This window comes from Notothenia coriiceps, unplaced genomic scaffold, assembly GCF_000735185.1.
Source record: "Notothenia coriiceps isolate Sejong01 unplaced genomic scaffold, NC01 NC01_scaffold00037244, whole genome shotgun sequence".
Taxonomy (NCBI): Eukaryota; Metazoa; Chordata; class Actinopteri; order Perciformes; family Nototheniidae; genus Notothenia; species Notothenia coriiceps.
In genome coordinates this window covers 17,599,626-17,623,475 of record NW_011369945.1, presented here as the reverse complement: position 1 = coordinate 17,623,475, position 23,850 = coordinate 17,599,626, and the positions used below count along the sequence as shown (strand labels likewise).

The window sequence follows — 23,850 nt, the reverse complement described above, 5'->3', positions numbered from 1 at the left end:
TCAACTAAGCCAGTGGTTCCCAGCCTGGGGGGGGCCTCAGCTGCTTTAGGGCAGTTGTCCTATTTGGGGTTTTTTTTTACATATAATTGTAAAGCAATACATGATTGTCACTAAAAGCCTTGTCTCTACATTACAATAAAATATAAAACATGATTGATTAATTAATTTTAATAACAATTCAAGTTAGTATTAAAGGCATAAAAAGACAGAAATGTATAATTCTTTCATTAATAGAAATGTTTCTTCTTGCCCGTTAAGTGTCCAAACCAGGCTTTTCTGGATAAGCGCATTTTTAAAACATAGTCATTGTCCATGCCGGTTTCAGTTGGATTATTTGTCACAGTCTTGTCAGTTGCTCCGATCAGATCGGTCTCCTCCATTTTGTAGATTATTTACGACTTTTGAATCCACATAAACACATCGGCAAAATCCGGCTTACTTTGAGCATGTGTTTTAAACAGTTTAATCCCTTTGTGAATTGTTTTTACTTGCGCCGTCCTTTAATTTCTTCATACAGCGGGAATCCAAATAAATTAATCCTGAGTCCAATAACCATCAAAGTCACTCCAATAGTGCTCCTTAATTACGCTTTCGTCCTCCTTTAACAAAATACTTCACATTCATCCAGTTTGTGACAGGAGTTGTAGCATTTTTGAGACTTCTAAACTTTAATTACCGCTGTTGCTCCCCACCCCATGTGTGTGTGTGGGGGGGACGCAACTTCCAACAGGAGTCACTTGGGGGGGCTCTTGGGAAAAAAGGTTGGGAACCCCTGATCTAGAGGTTGTATGACTTCACTTCAAAATCGTACGAGGCAACATTTAAATGGAACAAAAGTTGAGGAAAATGATTTAAGAAATTAAAGGAAAATTGTGAGTTCTGAAATGTAAGTATAGAGAGTAAAATGTATTTTAAGGTCTGTCCTCCTTAACTAGTTCAATCTGTAAACACTACTGTATTTTTCTCACCTCAGCCTGCATTACTTGACAAAGTTACTACGACATCAGCATCGTGCTTCCCTATGCAAGTGAAGAAGCTAAAATCTATTAAGAATCTTTTTGCTCTCAGGGTACAAAACATTTGTATAGCAGCCTCTCATTTTGAGCCAATGCTGACGAACATTTCTGCCAGATGAAATGGCAAACATTGCCCTTGGAATATGATTTGTGAGAAAAATAAACTCCACTCTGTGAACCCACAGTTCAAGTGCAAGTGGGAGTGTTTCAGCGTGATAAGATCAAACCAGGACCAGAAGTATTTGAATCATGTAGCTTGTGAAAAATCAGGAGACACGTACATAAAACTAGACTCCAGGCAACTGCAAAGGAAAAAAAGCTAACCTGTCGAACCGTGACTGCAGGTAAGGTCAGCGCACAAAGCTTGAAAATGAAACTTTCTTCTGGCCTTGACCCACATCAGCAGGATATTCTCAGCGGTCTGGAGGCTGCGTGATTCGAGCAACTTGTCTGTGACCTCGCCCCGTGTCGAGGACCCTGTGGCCTGGTCAAATACATGTTCTTACGCTAGCTCGACAACTCTCCAGCCTTTCAGTCGGCGGCCCCCGACACAGCCTCTGGTTTGGCCTGTGTGAACCTTAACAAGCCCCATGCACTTATATTAGCATCAGCAGTCACTAAGCTGCTGCCTGTCTGTCTGCTCTGACTCAGACCGGCTACCTGCTGGCTCTGAGGCTGAGGGCAGCACAGACTAACAGCTGGGCGGTGGTGTGACCCTAAGAAAGGAAGTCTGTGGGAGGGTCTGGAAGCCCACTGAGGAGGTATGGTCATCTCCAGGCCTCTTGACCCTATACTAGGGTCTGATTCCCTGCTGAATGATATTTCAGCCCAATGCCCGTCTCCTCGAGGGGAAGGGAGAAGCGTGGGAAGGAGTGACATTTAAACCCCCCTAAGTCAGTCCGCAATGAACTGGAAGGGGCAAGGCAGGCCACTGATTCAGTTACTGGGAGGCAGAGGAAGAGGACGAGAGAAAAGTAGGAGAGAAACAGAGGTCACAGGTGACGAATGTATTGAGATGGACAAGAAAGAGTAAGAAATGACATGCAACATGGAGGAAGAGTAGTGAGGCAGAGGGAAGACATGAATGGCAAAGGGAGACGCGTAAAACAAAGAAGAGGAGACGTGGAAAAACCAAAGGCGAGGATGAAGAGGAAACCATGAGGATGGATATCGTGGAGATATAAGAAACTGTATGAGGTGGATTGAAGGGTGATTCAGTTTGTGGACACTGGAAATAAATGAAAAGTAGAAAGTAATAACATAGACAACAATTGAGGCTGCTGCAGGGATCGACTCGGTCAAATCCCACTATAGTACTAAAAAGCTGAGAACAGGGAGCCTCAGATAGTCAGGGACATAAAGAAGCCCCTCGCAGAGTTTCTCAGGTGAGGAAAAAGACATCAGCTCCAGCTTTTATCAAGACATATCAGAGCATTCAGCAATAGAGATACCACTCTAGCCTGGGACTCAAAATGTGAGATATATGGGATGAGGTCAAGTTTATTCCATCTTAATTTAATGGTATCTTTATGTCTTTTTTTTTACTAAAAAAACTCAATTAAACTACTGTAAGTTTAACATACCTTTGAACTACCCTGACTTTAAATTCATTATTAAAGTGGTGAGTATTTGAAGAACTTACATACCAATTTTTGTTACAAATATTACACCAAATGATAAAACTAGTAGTGTGTGGTACTGACCTTCAGACTGAGCGTGCTGGTGATGTTGGCCTTGGGCAGTGAGATGGACACACTGGTGATGTTGGTCTTCTCCAGCCACTTGGTCAGCAGCTCGGGGGTCAGGAGCTTCTCCAACCTCCTCAGATCCTCCACATGGAAGGGCATGAGGAGCACCATGCTGGCCTTGCCCCCACATACTGTAGGGGCGCCTCCAGAACCTGCACCATGTTTTGGACGTCCTTATGGTAACGGTACAAACCTGGAGGACAGTGACAGGCGGAGGCATGCACAGGAAGATCAGAGAGGAAAGGAGAACATTTTCCATAAAATGATATTTACTGCTTTTCAACAGTAAAGTGTGAATCAGCAGTTCTCTTGGAAGTTCAGCAGCAAGTTCTCACCTGCCTACAAATAATAAATGATATTATAATGAAGTAGCATATACTGTAAAGTTATCTCCCTAACATGTTTTACTGCTGCTACTGCAGGACTTCCCTAATCCTTGTTGTTTGACAAAGTATAAAATATGAAAAGCGTGTTAAATAAATTATAGACACAAAAATTGGAAAGCCGCAGATTTGGACTTTGCAGATGTTCAAACAATTTCACAACTCAAATTGCTTTGCTGGCAGGAGGTCAGTAGCAGCAGACCGTGTGTGTTTTTTTACCTGCTCTGTGCATCATCATCATCTCTTTGGTGTACTTCTTCCCCAGGAAGGTTCGAATATCTTTGCCCCCCTCGCTGAACTCTCTCTCCCACAGCCCTGAGCAAACACACAAACAAGTAGAGGACATTTTGAATGCAGAACATCAGAGCCTGTGAGGAAATACTTAATGATTGGAAGAGGGGAAGAAGTGGACAACAGGTTAAACAATGCCATGTTCATAAAATACATTCCGACCTCACGCACAGTGACATCGGCTGACACTGCTCATGAATCTTCAATATCTACTGCCCCTCATAAAGCGTCTACTCTTCGCAATGCTGCCGAGCTGAGTGCTACACTGAGGCAGTTATGAGGTCCTTAAGGCCACATGGTCCTATTCACTGCTCACCACATCCCACTTGGCCCTGCTAACCCCCTGACAGCTGTCAATTTAAAAGGGGCTGAGAGTGGTGGAATTACTGTTGTAATAACCTCACAATACATTCCCCAAGCCACTGGGCCATTCAACGGTGCAGGCATGGAGCGAGGAGGTCGACAGATTATGACTTGTACTCGAGTGACGTCTGACGCCAGCTAGGGCCGCAGTTAACGATGATTTTCATCATAAATGATCGATTAACCCACTTTTGACACAATACTAAGGTGCAAGAGTGCCAAATAAATCTAATGGTTCATCTACCCTGATAATAGTCTATAGTTGTATTGCTTGGCTACATGTATGTCAATAAAGACTATCATTAAAGGCTTTCTATTCTCCATCGATACTCAATTATTAGTCCGAAAACAGAGAAAGTTACGTATTGCATGTTCCCAGAGCCCAAGGCCTTCAAGTTGAATAATTCAATTTAAAAGTAAATATAAAAAGGAAGGCCTTTTGTGGATTCTGAATCACTAATTAAATAAAGTAAACCCAGCTACATGCCAGATATTCTTTGTCATTTAAATGTTTGGATTTTCTGCTGGATAAATGACTTAAAAAGATACTCTATATTAAGCACTGCACTTCTTTTAAGTAAGGCTAGGTCACATCGCCAGCAAGGCTAAAAAAGAATGTTCAAAATGAATGAAACCATGTTCCGTTAGTATACTTTTCCAAAACATTTTGAAATTGTAAAGATGAAGGACTTATTTTCAACCATACTGCCCCGATTGAGTCATCGGTGATATTCATCAGACTTTGCAAATCTCCAGAGCCAATAAAACAGTTTTTTATGGGCTGTCTGGAATTCTTTATGATGACTACACTAAACTTGTGTAAAACTGGAGCCACCTTGAATAGACTTCCCAAATAGTGGATGTATATTATGTTGATCAACTAATAGGCTTCTTGCTCCAGCACTTGGCGTTCCCAAAAACCCCCAAGCCCTCATTGTGCTTCAGCCAATAACAAGTCACAGCATTACAGCTCCAACATGTGAGTTTCCCTTCCAGGCATGCTAGCGCAAGTCACAGACATTCGCTCCGCTTCCTGTAACATCGGAGATTGAAACATGATCGTGCTGGAATTCAAAAACAACTGGTTGAAGATTACCTGAAGTGGCAGCCGTGTTGCTGGAACGATGTCATAATGAGGAATAACCCCTGCGCAGTATGTATACATGTTTGAATTGTGTAGTTCTAATGACCTCACCGTGTGTGTGTGTGTGTGTGTGTGTGTGTGTGTGTGTGTGTGTGTGTGTGTGTGTGTGTGTGTGTGTGTGTGTGGTTGTGTCTAGAGCAGCAGGGTCTGCTTTGAGTTTGCACTACATTATCCTCTTTTATAGGACAGCACTGTAGCAGAGAGATCCCTTGAAACTTGAGTTCATTAATATCCATCAACGATAAACAATGAGAAAAATGCACAGCCAAGAAATCCAATAGCTCACAGACTTACCAATTCATACTGTAAACTTCAGGCTACAAGCAGAGGAGAATCGATGAGACGGACCCGCTCCCTCTGCTCCCTCATCAACCTTTGATTACAAGAAGTTGTGGTATTTCAGAAGCTATTATTAGAGATAAAATAAGTGGGAACTTGTTGTTCTCTCTCACCCTTTCTTTCCTCTTCTAGTTCCCCGTGTTATCTTGTGTATATGTTTCTTTTCATTCACAATCTTAGTTTTCCTCTTCCGTCTGCAGTGTTTGTTTGTCTAAAACAGGAACAAAGCCTGAATTAATTAACTAGTGTGGACTGAAACTCCCAAGGTAGGCCTTTTTACATCCCTGCACCATGTCTGTCAATCTCTTTGGCTCTCTCAGCAGGCCACCCTTTCTTTGCTTTCCTCAGTTTTTGGCCATTTACTTTGCTCCCATCTCTTTATCCTGCGTCTCTTTGTCCCCTTCCCACCCAGACATCTCTCCCTGCACTGCTCTTTCTCTGCAGTGCTCTTGTAGTTCTCTTTGCTTTTAACGTCTCTCCACTGTAAACATGTTCCACGACTAATTGGCCCTGACCTTCCCTTTCTTTGGATGCTGTGTACAGCCCGCGGAAGGAGGGACAGCAAAAAGCTTTTTTTAATTCACCCTTCAATAATTAACTAAAGGGGAAGTGAAACAAACAGGAACGGGCAAGGAAGCAGACGACTGTTCAGTGCCAAAAGAAATCCCGGCGACATCTCTGAAACCATTACATTATCACACACTATGAATTGCCTAAGGAGCGTGAAATCAAAGACAAATACAAAAAGTTACAAGCATCCAGAGGGAGCTAGTATGAGCAAGAAGAAAACTATTGACCACTTGTGAATTACGAATCAAAACTAAAGGAATCCAATTTTAGGTAATCTAATTTGTGTGCTCCAATCTGCTGTATAATCTAATTTGTATATTTCCCTTAACACAATTAATGAACCGACCATTGAGAATCTGCTCACAAAAAAAACGAATTTGGTAATGAAGTCAAAACATCAAACAAAGGAAAATTAATTAAAATGCTTATCAATGTATATAGTCTGTCAGGGAATGTTATTTTCAAAAGGCTGTCTATCTGTTGGCAGCCTGTTTTCACTTCAGCCGCCTCGCCTTCTTTGCACCTAATAAAAAGAATACCTGCAGGAGGAAACAGAAGGAAAAGAGGCAGATAGAGGCAGATAAGGACGTGAACAGGAGACATGTGGAGGAAGAGGAGACAGGGGTAGATCAGACACGTGATAAACAATGACAAAAGCACAAAAACAGAGAAAACAAACGAGTGAAACAGAAGGATGTATCTAACACGTCATCATCTTTTGTGGAGACGGCAAACAAAAATGAGATCAGCAGGCATGGAAATGTTGGCCGTGCTCCGAGGAAGAAAGAGATGGTAGATTATATCCCTGAAAAGTTATCATGGCCATGGGCGATTTGCTTTTTCTTTGACTCATAATTAACTAAACACTAGTTGTATGAACACGGACATCCTTAAACAGTGATGTAAAAGTTATATCCTTTTAAAAAGTATAATCAAAGTTACTAGCTCTTTGACCTTTGATTGAACTTTTTAAAAAGGGCAAAATAATGAATTTAACATTACATGGATTGTTTTGAGATGCAACGGGTGTCTTCCTAATGAATGCATTCATATGGAAACATTGACTTCTTCATCTACTACTGCAGTGTGTAACAAAGAACAAATCCGAGCCAAGCCGTGCCACTGCAGACTTGGAGCGCTTCGAGCACAGATGTTAGGTATGACACCGAGGGAGAGAGTCTGGACACTTGTTACTCAATTATTTAAGAAGACACATCACCCCCCAATGGAAGATGAATAAGCTCTCAGTGATAGGCCCCGGAATCATCCTTTATCTGCTGTGTCCACCAGCTGGAGTCCACTACACACACACACACACACACACACACACACACACACACACACACACACACACACACACACACACACACACACACACACACACACACACACACACACACACACACACACACACACACACTGCACTCAGGTGGGCATGCTGGCACACACAATGTAATAGGCAAAGTGGTGTGTAGGCTATCAGGGCTGTCAGAACACTGGAAATTGTACATGCCACATTAATATTCTAAGACTTCTCATCCAATGCAGCAAAACAACATCGATACAGAGACATTGCATAATTAGAAATGACTCTACAATTACCAAGCACACCAGTCTAATTCAGCATTACTCAGTCCAGCCAGGCTGCTGAGCTACGGGTCTGCAGCCAGGCGGTTATGCCACTGGGTACGCAACATAATAAAATATTAATTTGGCTATAAAGTTGAATCATTAAGAGTCACGGTCATGACTGTTTTGGATACAGTGAGAAATTATGACTTGTTTGCATATTATTTTATGAGAATCATTTCTCAACCACTACCATTGTATCCAACATGTTGAGAACATAGACTCGAGCTGCAGAGATTAGTGGACTAATCGATTACCGGTTGTCTATTTGGCAGAAAATTAATCGACAACTATTTTGATAATAGAAAATTGTAATAGTACTGGTAATTTTTCAAGCATTATTTTTCTAACATTTTATGACCAAAGTTACGAGTACGAGTCAACATGTAAACATGTGCAATTACCGTGCATTGTGTCTACATACCTTTAAAGCGCAGTGCATTGGCCAGTATCAGAGCTCTAGCCTTAGTCTGGATTTGATCCACTAGAGGAGCTCCTTCCTGCCCCCCCAGCCCAGCCTTAGCCCAGCCATGGAGCTGCTTCAGGTCAGCCTTGGAGTCTCCTTTTCCCAGAGGCTGATGCTGCAGCATAAACCTGGCCTGGCTCTCTTTCACAAATGCCTGGCTGACTGGAGGAACTTGCTTTGAAAACAGGGCTGATGACGCGTGCAGGTGAAGCTTTAGTGAAGCTCTTCAACGCCTCAGACAGAAGGTCTTCAGCTCCAGCCTTGGCGGGGGTCGAGGTCTTGAGGAGGTATTTGAGCTGGCTGGAAGTGGTGCCTGCCGAGCCCCCTGAGGCTCCCAGTGAGGAGGCCACAAGCAGAGGGTAGAAGACGGTGTTCTCACAGCTGGAGTCAGAGCGGAGGGCCTTGTACAGGTGCAGACCAAGAGTCCAGCTGGGGTCACCAAGGGGGGGAGGCGGGCGGGGTGCAGGGTTCTGCTTGGAGGAAACAGCAGTGCTGCCCTGCACCAGAACAACTCAAAGAAATTAGGAAATAGACAGGAAGCCTGGGGAACATGGCAGATCTAGAGGAAACAGAGCAGAGTCAGTACAAATAATGTGTGAAGAAATGGATGAAGAGAATGCATTCCTCACATTTAGTACACAAAGATATACTGTATCTATATTTATAACATATATTTTAACGGCTTTTTAACAGTGTAATTGCTGCTCGTGCTGTTATTGCTCTGTTTATATTTTAGATAAAGCAATATAAACACAGCCTAAGGGTTCCCTCTCTGCTGTAAAAAGACATCTACTTGTGCAAACAGCAGTCCCTGCTCCTACAGAGCCACAACTTGATTTTGTAAATTCCTCCCACTTGGCAACACGGTTATTATCTCACCCGCTGCGGGAAAACCAGTGTGACAATTAACTTAAATTAAGTTTCGAAGGAAGCTTTTTAGCATTCGCGTTTCTCTATTGTGCCTTGCAACAAAAAAAAACACTCATCAGCGAGCCGGTGACAGGACTGACGGCTCACATCTGCCGTCTGGTCCAGTCTACTCTGTTATGATTTCCGAAGACCTCCAGGCGAAAAGGAAAGGCGGAAAAAGCGTATTTGTTTAAAGTTACCGTTAATTAATTCACGTGTATCCCTCTCCTTCCCTGCTGCTGCTCCTTTTTTAAGTTACGTCCTCCCGAGGAAGTGGGGCTGTGAGTGGGTTTATACGTGGCAGCTCTCGGAGGAAGTTTACCGTCTCCCCTTAACTTCATCCCGGGAAAGAGTTCATTTTTTCCAGAAACTTCCACGCTTCCCGTTTAAACTGCCACTGAGCACTATTTGAGTTTAACGGTGTTAATTAAGACTTAAGAAACATTTCGTAAAACTTTAAATACGACCCAAAATACATACTTAACCATAGTGGTTTTAGGCTGAGTCTCATACTTTGAAAAGCACTATTTAAAGCCCGTTCTGTTTCAAAGCCGAGCCCGTGTTTCAAGCATTGCATTTAACTCAATTTTATTGTAGCAATACTACAAATAAAAGCTTAATACGCAACTTCATGTATAAAAAATATGTATAATCTATTATAAAAGCTAACCACTGGAGAAAATCTACGGTAGGGTCGCTTTAAAGTCAGCTGTGGTACATTTATCGTTATGTAGGAGTTATACCTTTATGCCATACAAAACCATAATAAAAAATGCTTAAGTCCCAGTAGGGGTATATGACAGCCGTTCCCTGTGAGTTTGGCAGGAATTATGTGCATGTAATGTTGGGCCTGGTTTTTTAAGCGAACAAAATTCCACCAGTTGCAATAAATGAGGCGTTTCTACGCATTTTTAAAAGCAAGCTTTGTGGGTTTGCCTGGATAATAAAGCCTCTTGTTCCTGGCTCAGTGGGGGTTGTAGTTCCCAAAGCCATTCGAGCGGGGTCGCTAATGGTCTTCTCATCGCCTCAGCTCAGTGACCCTGAGAGGCTGCAGAATGTGGGCCAGGGCCTCGCAAACTTGACACCCAGCCCTCCCAGTGGAGAGGAAATAGACCACAGAGCCAGCAGGCAGAGGCTTGATCCAGGCAAATCCACATGAGGGGTTTTAAGATGGGATTTAGTGTTACATTTGTCTGCATTTGTGTGATCTAATACGGGAACGGGAATTTACACTATAATGTTTAAAACAGCCCTTCCAGATTATTTATTTCTAGTTAGCCTAATGAAATTACACTTGCAGGTGACTTCCACCCACTCCCAGCAGACCTCAACACCCACCCCACCCCACTTTGCATACTAATGTAGTCCACTGTCAAGGAAAAGTAGGACAGGCCATGCAAGCCTATTCGTCTGACCCTTCCAAATGTCCTCATTCTGTATTCTCGTCAGTTTTTATGTTTCTCGCTTTCCCAAATTGTACTTTCCCTCCCTCTAAAGCAGGACAAGGAGTGTAGAGCAGATAACTTGTTACCCACAGCTTCGGGACAAGGATTATTGCCCAAATTGAAAGATGGAGAATGGTCATATGAGGTCCTAATCGATAAATGTAGAGATAGACTAAGGAGGCTAGAGAAGGATCAAAGAGGGATATGGAGGAAGATAACTGCGAGACCACCAATGTTCAGCAATCAGGCCGAACATGACAGCTTGTAGACCCAACCAATTATTTACCCCAGCCAAATCAATAGAGCTCTCTCCGAAAGATAACCATCAGCAGCACTATCTGGAACACATTCACAGCAGAACTCGCAAACACACACTGAGCTGCCACTCTCCCTCTCAGTCTCTTTTGCAAAGACACACGCGCTTCCCTCGCAGACACGTATTTATCAGACTTCCTTGGAAATAAGACACAAATCATTTAATTATTGAACATCTACACTGAAAAGAGAAGCATTAAAACAGCATACTGTACATGACAGAGACCTCCTCCGCCTCTTTGCTGTCTTACTAGTCAATCCTTCTGATCAGGTCCTTTCCTAAATAGTGGTACGTTTTACAGTTCAGTGTACGTTAATTTAGCAACTTAATGCTTTATGTCAAACTGTGCCTACAGCAAACGTGAAATCGCATCACTTAAAAGAAACACACACTGGCACACACACATTGGTTAATGGCGTTGAGGCTGTAACACAGCATTTACACATGTAAGTTGAGACGAGACGGTGTGTGCGACGTCAAAGGTCTTAACCGTCACCGCAGGAGTCACAGCCCCCTCCTGGGACCCCCCAGTGCAACATCACAGTCAGTTTCATCAGTAATGAGCAGTGACATATATTGCACTGCAGGTGATTCATAAAAAAACAGGGCTTGATCCGCCGATTAACGAGTCCCCGAGGGAACTGCTTGGTAACCTGAGAACACTCCCGGTCATTGGGTTGTGCATCTGGGGATTTATAAAAAGGGATGCACTTTTAACCATAATGCAACACCAAATCTCACCTGCACCCTGCCCTAATGTTCACTTTCACCTCTCAGCACCTCGTTCAAGCCTGGAGCCTTGATTCAGTTTTCCAGCTCCAGATGTCATTGTTTTGGCAGTAAACGCTGCATTTCACCTAACGTGTTATCAGTTTATGTGGCCATTGTTCTCGGTTGTTGTCGAGGTCAAGCGCTTGTGGCTCTTAGGCTCGCTTTCAGAATCAACACCTCTCAATGAAGGTTGTTACGGTCACTGCCAACTGGCCTACAGCTATTCTGTCCCTCTTCATGCGATATTCATTTTCTCCTCAAAACACACTTTATAGCTTTATTTTATTCTACCCCTCACTATCTCTTCACTGTTTTCAAAATTGAATATTTTACTTTGCACTACATTAGCCCTGCTTTCTTAGAATCCTTTTCACTCTGTTCCTCTTTCCCTTCATCCATCCCTCCTTGTCACTGTGCCTGAGGTTTAAGTAGTTCCCTCTGTACTCCTCCAACCTCTGGGGGCTCCACACACACACATCTATTTTCTCCCCTTTCTCTGCCTGGAAGAGAAGTGACATTTCTGAAACATAAAGCAGACCGAAGCCCTTTACAGTACCTAAAACAGAAACTCAAACTTTTCTTATGAATATATTAAAGTGTCTCCCACCCTTTCCTCCACCTCCCCTTACTCACTGTCGACCCATTTCCTCTCTACTTCTCCACTAATTTCACCCCTACTCCTACTCTTTTCCCATCTCTCCCCTGCTCCTTCTCCCTTTCCAACGCTGTCTAAATGTCTCCCCGTCCCTCCGTGTCTCGCACTTTTTGGAGTCAGTACAGAACAAACAGCATGTAACATGGGAGCCCCTGTTCTCGTCATTTCTGGTCTGTCTGTCATTAGCTCGGGTCCGCTTCAACTAGTACAGAGCCGGTTTGGGCCCCGTCTGGTTAAACCCACAGGACCCTGTTAGTTTACATCAAGTTCCATTGTGGTCCTTTCAAATTAGAGCTCTTACTTAATGTCTGGCCAAGCTGCTAAGCTGCAACCATGATTTTTATTGAAGCCTATCCAAAGCTTCACCATTGCTTGTGCCAAACCCTGACTTTTAAACACAGGGAAACATTGAATACAACAGGAATATTGAAAGGTCATCAGGAGTTTGACCTTTGCACTTGTATTTAGGATTTAAATGTTGTTAATTGATATGCTAAAAAACAACTAAGGCAAATTAGGTTAGACGATTGGAGACAAAAGTAAAAAGACAGTACAAATGTAAATAAATCATTTTGGAACACAGAAAGTTAAAAGGGAAGTTTAAGTCTGCTTTACTGAAGTTCTAAAAATAACATTTGAGATGAGATTTGAGGAGAGGGGAATGAACATGTCCCCCAACTGGGATGTTTTTTAACTCACTTTGAATCTAGGGCAAAACTCTCTAAGGCTACAGGAGGTATGGCTGGACAGATGGAAGGAAAGGAATATGTGTTTTTAATCGATGGGGGAGAGAGAGAGAGGGAGCAGTGGGAGAGAAAGGTGAGGAGGGGCAGTGGCGGTTGGGGTCGGGGTGAACATGTTGAACAGTGCCAAAATCACAGACACATCTGCTGTTCATCTCGAATGTTTCCAATAAGCTTTACATGTTTCCTGAAGCCCTGTGAAAGTGTACCGAGCTGCCAAGACAGAAGGGGGGGGGGGGTTTGATTTTCTTTGTGTGCGTGTTGAAAAACTAGGTGGTATCTCACCCCTTTTTTTCATTAGTCGCTCCTATAAATTAACCAAACTTGATACACAGAAGTAAAAAAGACAAGGGTACACATCTTTTCAGGCGCACATGCACACAGCGAGGAAGGCAAATAAGTGGCTTTTAATGTGCTCAGTGAGTCAGGGAGAAAAGCAAATGCCAAGCACCCACAAGAGTACACAGCTGCTTCAAGGAAGTGTTGACAACTATCTTTATAGGAATTAAATATTGCTCTTTACCACGCCCCCAAGTAACCGCCACACACCTGTGACTCACATCACTCAGGCTCAGAATCCATAAATCAACATGTACGCTTTTTGATGCATCACAGACAAACTCCTATTAAATGTGGCTCACACACACACACACACACACCTAAGACTGTCAGAAATGTGGACACACTTTTAAAGACCGATATGTTGACACACACACACACACACACACACACACACACACACACACACACACACACACACACACACACACACACACACACACACAAAAGCTTATATCCTCTGGCTGTGAGTTTGCCAGCAGCCAGCTGGTACTGTCATGTCTGATAGGCTGGAACAGAGAGAGACGGAGAGGAGGCCGGGAGAGGAGAGAAGGAAGGAGGGAGGCAAGCTGGGAAAATGTCGACAGCAGAATGCATTAGTAAGATTGGGAAAACTGTATCAAACCCTGGCAACTCATTACACTGTCTCATTTCAGTCCACAGGGAGTTCCCCCCCGTCAACTCAAACCGCTAACTAAACCACATTTTTCTCTGTCTGCCGCCTTCTTCTTCTCTTGAGTGACCATCCATTTGTGTCTTTAATCTCGTTATTTAAACTATGATCGTGACAGGGATGAATCGTGCATTGCCACTTTGTATAAGTGAGGGATGATGTTTGTTTTAATAAAAGGAAGTTTTTACTTTCTGCCCTACAAGACAATAATTAAAATGGGGATCAAGAGAAATCACTCAGCAATTAATCCATGATGTGAATAGCCAAAAAAGGAGTAATATTATTCCAGTATTTTGCAATGTCTCGACTAGACAACTCTCACTTTATGTGAATTTGTTGTTAGATCTGTGTGGAGATGTGAACAATGTATTATTGTAATGTTAAAAGTGCCTATCAAACTATTTGATTGATTTTATTTCTAACAAGTAAAATAAATAATTACAAAAAACAAATAAATGTTGCAGTGCATACTGTAGTCATGTACTGTAAGAGAAAACAAAACAAAGTGACATTTACAACAACAACAGCATTAGCAACATAAGCAGTCCCACATCTAGTGCTCGAAAAGGAGTGAGAAGAAGTATAATTTATTTAATCTCACCCCCTTGTCCCTAAATTATTTATTTATAATCTATTAAATAATAATTATTGTTATTATTTTTATTATGAATCTGCTTTACTTGTTGATTGACATATATACATATACACATATACATACACATGCTGTATATATAATTTATACACATATACACACACATACACACACATGCACATCTACAAATACACAGATACATACAGTCAAACACCCTCCCCATCCCTGTACCTCGAGAAAATAATTTCTCTTTATTTAATCTTGAACTGGTTAATGTCTAGACATCGCTTTAGCTCCACATTCACATTGTTCCATAGTCTCACTCCACGTTCACACTGTTCCATAGTCTCACTCCACATTCACACTGTTCCATAGTCTCACTCCACATTCACACTGTTCCATAGTCTCACTCCACGTTCACACTGTTCCATAGTCTCACTCCACATTCACACTGTTTCATAGTCTCACTCCACATTCACACTGTTCCATAGTCTCACTCCACATTCACACTGTTCCATAGTCTCACTCCATGTTCACACTGTTCCATCGTCTCACTCCACAGGCTGAGATACAAAATGTTCTTCTGGTTGTACGGACCCTATGAATTTCGAATTGAAATGGTCTCCTTGAACTATATCCCCCCACTTGTTGAGTGAATACTTTTTGGATGTTTCCTGGTAAACATAATGCATCAACCAACATACTGCTTCTCTTGAATTAACTTAGGTTACACTTTTTTATTTCATTGATCTAGTTGTTTCCCATCTTGTGCATGCCGAGATTGGAGAGGAAACTCATTATTTTTAGCAGGTTTTAGGTCATTACTCAAAGAATTGAGCAAACTGAAATCCTAAAGGTAATCTAGGTTCATCCTAAAAGTAATCTAGGTTCATCCTAAAGGTAATCTAGGTTCATCCTAAAGGTAACATATATTTCTATACAAAGTCCATCTAAGAGTTGAGACATTTGTATGGTATTGTTGGTACAGGAAACGTTAGATATCACCAAAGCTGCATTCCTTATATGGCAATTTAGTTATTTCAGTAAAGACAATAAATAATGAACTTTCACCGTCAATTTGAGGGGGATTTCTTTTTTCATTTCCTCTACAGACATATCCCTAAACCAAATCAAAGTTTCAAATGTTACAACAAACAAAAAAAGGAGGAGAAGTACATGCATATTCGTATCACAGTATAATAAGGTAGGGATATATCCCAGATATGTTAATTATATTTTTCCTAACTTGGAGAAAATCTTATCTGGGTCATTAAAAGCAGCTTATGATGTTTACGAGCATCGACCAAAAAACACAACTCTGTCAAAATGAGTGATGTGTCTAGAATTAAAAGATGTTGCATATGAATGTCCTAAAACACCAAAGTCTTATTATAAAAAGTGAACTTATGGCTGACCTTTAATTCAAGTTTATTGCCAAACTTTTTTACGTCTGATTTGAAACCATATTGTGGAACTTTTACAGATCTCCCAGAATATTTATATAATCAAAAGTCATTGTCATGTTAATGTAATTTCCTACCTAAAGAATAGTAATACAACACTTTAAAATAACGGCAGAATGCAGTGACATTTGAACAGGATATTGTGGAGACCTCACAATCACAGCCAGAGATGAACACCCATAAAGAGTATAGTGCAGACACCATCACCTGTCCCCATGTTTTATTCACAGCCTCTCCCGATGCATTACCATACATATTTATAAGAGATAACTACATTTACATGTACACTGTTGAGCATGTGCACACACACATGCAGAAGTTCAGCCTATCCCCGAGGGCTGGAGCTGTCAGTTTAGTCCTTCACAGCATTACTGTCCCCCGTGGAGCACACACAGGCATCTATTGTGTGTGTGTGTAGATTGACTGATAGATGATGCCTGGGGCAGGTGGGCACCGAGTCATCTGCGGGTGTTTGGAGGTGGAAAGATGGAGGTGAAGCGTGTGGAACATTTGGGGGCAGGAAAGGGTGGAAAAAAGATGAAGTTAGGTAGGCTGCCACATGGCCTCATGGGAAACGGGTTACACTGCCGCTTAAGGGCACGCAGACAGAGGGAGGAAACTGAAATCATGTGGGAAAGGGAAGCAAGGCAGAAGGGGAAAGGGGAAAAGGTCAAAACATGGCGCACATTGGGGGATTTGAGCAACTTAGAGATGCAAATGAACAATGTCAATGCTTTATTAATCACACCTGCAGCGGGTGCAGAGGACGTGGGGGAATCACGGGAACACACGTGAGGTAAAAATAGGGGAGTTCTGGTAAGAATGAAAGACGAGGTGAGTGGCGCACACGGGCAGAATACAAAAAAGCGTATAATAGAGAGCCGAAAAGATTGAGGGGTGTAATATATCACTGCTCCCAAATCAACAGGTGATGTCATGTGGCTGAATGCCGTCGTGCCGGGTTTGGGGCAACAGGGTAGAGATGGAAGAGGGGGTGTAACTGGGACCTCGTAAAAAAGACCGAAAGAAATCTGCTCTCTACATTCTCATTATCCCATCATCGCTGCCTCTCTCTCCAGTTTGTATCAAAGCCTCTCTGTCTCTCCCCCCCCCTCGCGCCACCCCCCTCCTCCCCTAAGCTGCTCTGCTATTCGCTCCAGCGAGGCTTAAGATGGAGGGATTTGGCCCTCTTCTCCCTCCGTGTGGGTTCATTTCCAGTACAGAGTGCCATATGCAGCGCCTGCATCTATCAGCAAGGAGATATAAGCTGCTATGAATGTCAAGGGTCAACTTGTGATATTATTCTGCTGTTAATGGCCCACCGTGTTATATGGCCCCTAATATCCCTGGAAACGACTGCTCAGACAGCTGCAGTGTGTGTGTGTGTGTGTGTGTGTGTGTGTGTGTGTGTGTGTGTGTGTGTGTGTGTGTGTGTGTGTGTGTGTGTGTGTGTGTGTGTGTGTGTGTGTGTCACATCAAGAGGCCATGAGACCAACTTGCAGTGAGTCACTCATGCTCTTTCAAATCGAGTGGGATTCAAACTCAAAAATGTATTTTATGTGGATGTGAACACACACACACGCACGCACGCACACACGCACGCACGCACACACACACACACTTTTGCCCATTCATTTGTACTTCAGCAAGCCTCTGTGAAGTGTTGACCTTTACTTTTTGTTCCACTTTACTTTCTCTGAAGCACTGAATAAATAAACATGGCAACTTTAAAACCAATTAATGACTTCTAATGGCATTAAGTTGAAGTGTGCGAGAGCGTTGGTTTGGGGACAACACTTTAATTCCAGTTGCATTCATGAAATTTGTATTAGTTTCTGTCCAAAGACGCACGCTGTGAGGCTTGTAAATATGACTTCACTGTAATTCCAAAGTGGCCACAGGTGCAGCGCTCATGCATTTATTAAAATATCATTTGAATTTTTAAACTGTTGAATTGCATTGTGTTGGGGTACCAGTTCATGTGTCTCCATCTTGCTGTTATGAGCAATAAAAGGTTTCAAAAGAGGGGCACTGTCCTCCATTTCCACATTTTTGAAGATTCCCACAGAGGCGAGTTAAAGTCAGATCTGTTTAAACTATAAGTTCTTCATTTTTGGGACTGAAGAGACCAGTATCGCAATATTACTGTTGCCATGTGGAATCTAAAACATTAGTTATTCAGTGTCGCATTAATTTAGTGACATAAAAACAATTACCATAAACCAAAAGATCCTCAGCTGAATACGATGGTGGTCTTTAAAAGCCTCTGTGCTCCATAATATTTTGTGTTTGCAACTAAAAGTTACAGCAATCATGGGAAATGTAGGCACGCGCTAAATATACTTGTGCCATGAGATGGAGGGTAGCAATCATCTCTTCCATTGTCTCAACTGATTACAGCATTTACCCTAAAGTACTGTATACATCATTTGATAACTGTATGATTAATAATTCTTGTCACATCAGCTTTTAAACTTTTGCACAAATGCATTCATTTAGGTCAGAACACTTTTAGTGTTTCTTCAACTGAGCTTTAAGAGATGCTACAAAGATTTACTGATTGTGTCTAATTTATTTATTTTACCTGAGGTAGCCCTGCATTGTACTTTGTTTATTTTACATTCTAGATGTTATGTTTTTTATTTCAATAATGCATGCAGAAAAGCCAAAAAAAAAAGTTATAAAGTCATGATGCAGTAATACTCCACCATATGTTGGACTTCTACATTTAGAAAGGTTTACAGGATATAAATATAAAGATTGATTTGGTATAATAAGTACTAATTCTGCATAATGTGAAGGGTTTTCAATTAGCAAAGAACTAGCGTAGGCTTTTAATGATAGCCCTTATCACATCCCCATTTGATGTACCGGTACTTCAAAACACTTTGTTTGCTGTATTAAAGCTTTCAATGTAAGAGATAGATGTCTAAATCCCTTGTTTCCAACATACATGCATACAACGTTTACCTAAAGTTGAAAACACTGCTTAAGACTCGTAATAGCTTCAGCTAACCTTTGTAATATATCTTCCAAATAACTACTGTCTACTGACTCTTTTTCCTTGGAAGTATAGCAAGGGATTTCAGTAGGGACCAGAAAGAAATGATTAAAGTTCAAACCAATGATGTCATGCGAACACATGATACAAATCAGCCGTATAGAAGGGGAGGAAGGTAATCTTTCTACCACCATTCACAGTGTGCTGGTCGGTGACCTTGACTCCCTCCCTGTCAATTACATGAACAGTATTTGACTGCTGCTCGACAGACAGCTGATATTATCTGCTTCTGGATTTCTTTATGTCCAGGGTCATCACTTTTTCCCCAATGTAATGTTTCCTAAAGCTGTTGTTGGAAGACTTTCTTGGATGTGTACCAGCAGAGATGGTTAGGTTCTGGTTCCAGCTTGTAGTTTGAGTATTGTTGACCAATCCCTTTTGAGCGGGCATTGTTTGAGTGCAGATAAACATGTGGAGAACAAAAGAAGCGGAACATATTTGCAGAAATGTCATTATGGACCACAACTTCTGATGAGAATTAAGCTTAAGAAATGTTTTGTAAACTGGCTGCTTCAGATACAATGGTTGTAGAAGTCGTCTCTCAGCTCCAACTCAATTCTAACAAATGAAGTTGCTATTTGAGCTATAAACCATGACTGGTGGACGGAAAAGAAGGGCCACCAGAAACGCCCAAATGTATGCTGCTGCCCCAAGAGGCTAAATCACCACCGTACAGATCAGAGATTAGGAAGAAAACTAATTTCCTGGGACTTAAAAATTCTTTATAGGCGTTTCAAAAGTCGAGATTCATTAAGAATTAGTTGAGAGGTCATCTGTTCTTCATTGAGAATGGATGCACCTGGCCCCTTTCTGCTAATAATTAGAAATTAAACAGATTTTTTAATTACGGTGTATGCAGGAAGTACAGTGATTATTTCCTTTGTGCAGACATCTTATTCACATCCAGAGACCAACCTTGCAGGACATCCCTGATTATAAAGCAACCTTTTAAGGAGATAACACCAATTTCTACTTTTTCTCTGCCCTCAATAACTCTCATCCTGCACTCACTGGCTTGATTTACGGTCGTCAAGGTAACCGCTGCATTATAATCCTAATAGCTTGCACAGAACAATGCATGTCACATTTTTGACACATTTTTGTACGGCTCGCAGGGAAATTATTGTCATCATAATTGCGATTACATGTGTGTACCGCAGCATGAGTGTGTACCTGGGCACCGGGTATATTTATAATAAATGGTCCTGTTCTGACAGCCCGGACAAAGAGGGCAGAATATTATGCACCGTTCTGAAATCTGTTCTGTTTGTCACTTTCAAAGTCTCCTACTGTTTGCTGTTTTCCTCTTTGAAAGCGATTTATAAAAGAACACCTCCTTAACAATGTCTTACTCAGGCGGCAGGAAGCTGACACAGTGGCACAGGAGAAATGTTCTGAGCCACCAGGACTCTATGAGCTACAATGACACACACCAGTGAAACGGGATCATATTGCGACTTTGTAGGCGTGATGATAGCAGCACAGAGACATGGTAATAAACCGGGAAGGCTGTAGTCTTAGCTTTTGCAGAGTCCTTTTTGCATAATGAACAGTATAATTATTTCCTGTTCCTGTACTATATTGTGTCGGGTGTTAATCCTAACAGATGAGAGCTCAGGTGGACAGAAGGCAGTAAACGCGGAGGGGCTGTTGCAGGGTTTAGTGTGCTGTGCCCTCAGCTTTAATGAAACAGGTGGATGCAGTGGAGGAAGAGGAGGGAGCTGTAATCTGGGAGGCTGTCTGCTTTATTACCCCACTGTCTTGTCATGAGGGCACCACACACACACAGGAAAAAGGGCAGAGAGAGACAGAACAAATCCGAATGTATGAAGTAGATGGGGGGGGGGAGGGAGGGGGAAGCAATCAGCCGCCTGGTTCTAATCATGTTCCTCTCTCTTCCCTTTTCACTGAAGCCCTGCTCCGCATTTGGAAGCATTAAGTTGCCTAAATTATTTCATAAGCATCTCGGCCTACACCACCAACGAAGGCAGAATGCAAGGGAATGATGTACAAGGCCCTGATTAGACCTAATTATGAATCCTGATTAAGGCTTTTAATTAGTCGAGCCAGCACTTCAGCTGGAGAGGGCGGCAGAGATGGAGAAGACAGTGGGAGTGGAAAGGGGGAGGAGGGGGATTTGAAGTAAATTGGAAGAGGCTGTGGAGAAGGGCTGAGGTGAGGCGTAAAGTGATAAAGTGCCAAAGTAGGAATTTAAATATAATATTGGCATTATTGAATATTATTTGTAAAAGCAGGGAATAAGTGACACATGAATGCACGCAGCAACATCTGTAACACAAAGGAAAATAACTTCAAAAAAGTCAAAGCTGGTCTTTCTGTTTAAAAATGGTTGGCAAAGACTTATGAAAGACACTGATAGAAATATTACTTATAATCATAAAGCAGTTACTGGAAAGGGATGTGCGACAGGTAGCTCAGTTCAATGTCAACGTGAATGAATGTAAAACGTGATATAATGGTACAGCTATATATTGATCGAATAGAGAAACTATTTATAACGGCGTACAAACAGTGGAAGCTAACCATTCTAATCTACAAAGAAGAGTTTAGCAGCATTAAATGGTGCCATTAAAAGACACACTATTAAGATACAGCTATTTCAAAATAGTAGCTCACTGCTGTATATTGAAAATTGAAAAGGTTCATGTTTATTTGTATAACAGTCTATTTCAGCTGCTGGGTCTGTGTAAATCAATATAGTATAGCTTGAATAGAACATCGACCATATGCTAAAAACTACTAGCAGCTAATCCTACACACAGGGAACAGACAGATGTTTTCATTAGAAGATTTATTTCCTCAGGTCTTTTAATCAGTACTCTTTAGCTTGATCCCGCAGGTCCATCAGCTCTGGTTAGCTCATCGGAGGACAGGCCCATATGTTGAGTATGAGAAACATTTAAGATCTGTGCGTCTCATTGAAGGAAAGCAGGGAATGCTGATATTTCCCTCTGACTTTTCCAGCAGTGCTTGGCTCCATCCTTCTGATCTTCCTCAGCTGGAGAGCCCTGATTTGCCTCGGCGCTGTTGATCTTCACGTTTTGACAGATCCTCGTTACAAACATAACCTCTCAGTTGTTACGTTCTTCGCCTCTCATCTTCCTCCTTTCCTAGTGCGTTTCCTTTGTTATGCTTCCCATCTGGCTTCTTTTTTTTCTTTCTCAAAGTACTTCACACACTCTCCCTGTCTCTCTACCGTAGACCATTTGGCACAAACCTCATTTCTCCTCCTCTCATCCCTCGCTCTCACCTCAATTTTCGGCCGTTGCATAATTAATTAGCAGCACTGTTCACTATCAATGCAATTACTCCAGAGAATGGAGAAAGAGAGAACTGGAGTGAGAGGATAGAGGGGAAATAAAATGGGAGAACAGGGCCAAAATGGAGATGCCATGAAAAACATGGACTAAAAAGGAGGGGAGAGGGAAGGGGAGAGTGATTTTAGCCCTTAAAGGGATGGAGACAATATTGGCCAAAATGAGAGTGGTAATTCGAACAATGCGAAATCCATTTGGAGGCACAGGGATCCAGATGGAGACAAGACAGGCTTGGCTCAAAATGGCATACAAAAACATCCTCACAATGAGAGCAGAGATTTTAAGATTGTAAAATGCCGAACTTACCACTGTTTACCTTGGGGCCAGGTGTTTAAGACACTACGTAGACTTGTGACTAAACATCTGAATATAAGATCTTCACGTCAGATTTATAGATCTGAGTCACTGTGAAAGTGTTTGCATGTGTGCAATGCAGACGCCCGTTCCCAGAATTATTTATGAATTGATGTCAACATTCCTCTGTTTAATCTTGTTTGGACAAAACCCAGACTCATTCCACTGTTGATCTGGCATTGGCCATGTAGATGGAATCACACACAGCCATATGCATCAGTATACTGTGTACTGTGATCCAGAACAGCCTACTAATAAGAATAATGATACATAACTGTGTCAGATTTGTCTTATTCTCATAATATTTTATAATTTGGGTGGGTAACCTGACCCTACAGTATATGCAACACATGCTGGAAGTATTGGAGAAAGAGATATTTATTCGCACAGCTTTAAATGTTATCAAAACTGAGTTTATGCTGTTGTTGAAAGCTATGATGTAATGAAAAAGCTTGCGGTTTCAAATAAGTGTCACACATGGCGCAAAGCATGCATGAAGGTATGCACATTTCTAACAATAAATACCAGATTCTGTGCTGAAAAGTGTTTTTCTTCTGTCCAGAATCATCATTTGTACATCTGGCCCCTGTTATTTTCTATATCACAGTGACAGGCCCACAGGGAGGCTCTACAATTACAGGTCAAAACAAGGTGACATATTTGTTAGTGATTGACCCAGATAAGTACAGCAGTGTTTACTGGAAATGACTTTTCTGCTGTTGTCTGGTTTGAAACAGGTCTATCAGCTGGTGTGTTGGGGGAGAAGGTATTTCAATTTACTAAACCCACAGTCTCACCTCTGGAAGATAACAAATTATTTATTGTGTCAACGGCAGTATTTCCCCTCTGTTCCATTCACTGCAGCCTCTTGTAAAAAGGAAGACTGAAAGTGAAAAATGCCAGCGTAGCCCCATGTTCCATTCCATGGGAACTTTCATCATTTACGTGCAAATGGCCTTTAGCAGAGATTTAGCCAAGACCAATTACTCACTCAGTGGCAACACAAAGCCAGTGCATTGGAGGATCGATGCCATTTGTCTGTCTTTAATTTGTAAGCCAGACATCATATTACTGTTGGGATGCTGCAGTCCAGTGTTCATGCGTGACTGAGGGATCTGGGGAGTGTGATGCATACGGAGAGGCTCACCAAACCACATCACCAACAGGGAGAAGATGTCCTCTCGCGCCTGACAACCCACAATTGACAGATGGACTAATACGACTTAATTCTTTCAGCCTGTA

The 23,850-nt window shown here is 42.0% G+C and overlaps 1 protein-coding gene across 1 annotated transcript in view; it reads right to left on the bottom strand.

Moving 5' to 3' along the window:
- Positions 1-9,199, bottom strand: part of LOC104965370 (serpin H1) — a 14,995-nt gene extending 5,796 nt beyond the window's left edge. The window contains 6 exon segments of the mRNA XM_074112263.1: positions 2,720-2,896; positions 2,899-2,957; positions 3,367-3,462; positions 7,908-8,160; positions 8,210-8,446; positions 9,074-9,199. Coding sequence (XP_073968364.1) covers positions 2,720-2,896; positions 2,899-2,957; positions 3,367-3,462; positions 7,908-8,160; positions 8,210-8,446; positions 9,074-9,199 — 948 coding nt within the window.
- Between the last annotated feature and the right edge of the window lie 14,651 nt (positions 9,200-23,850).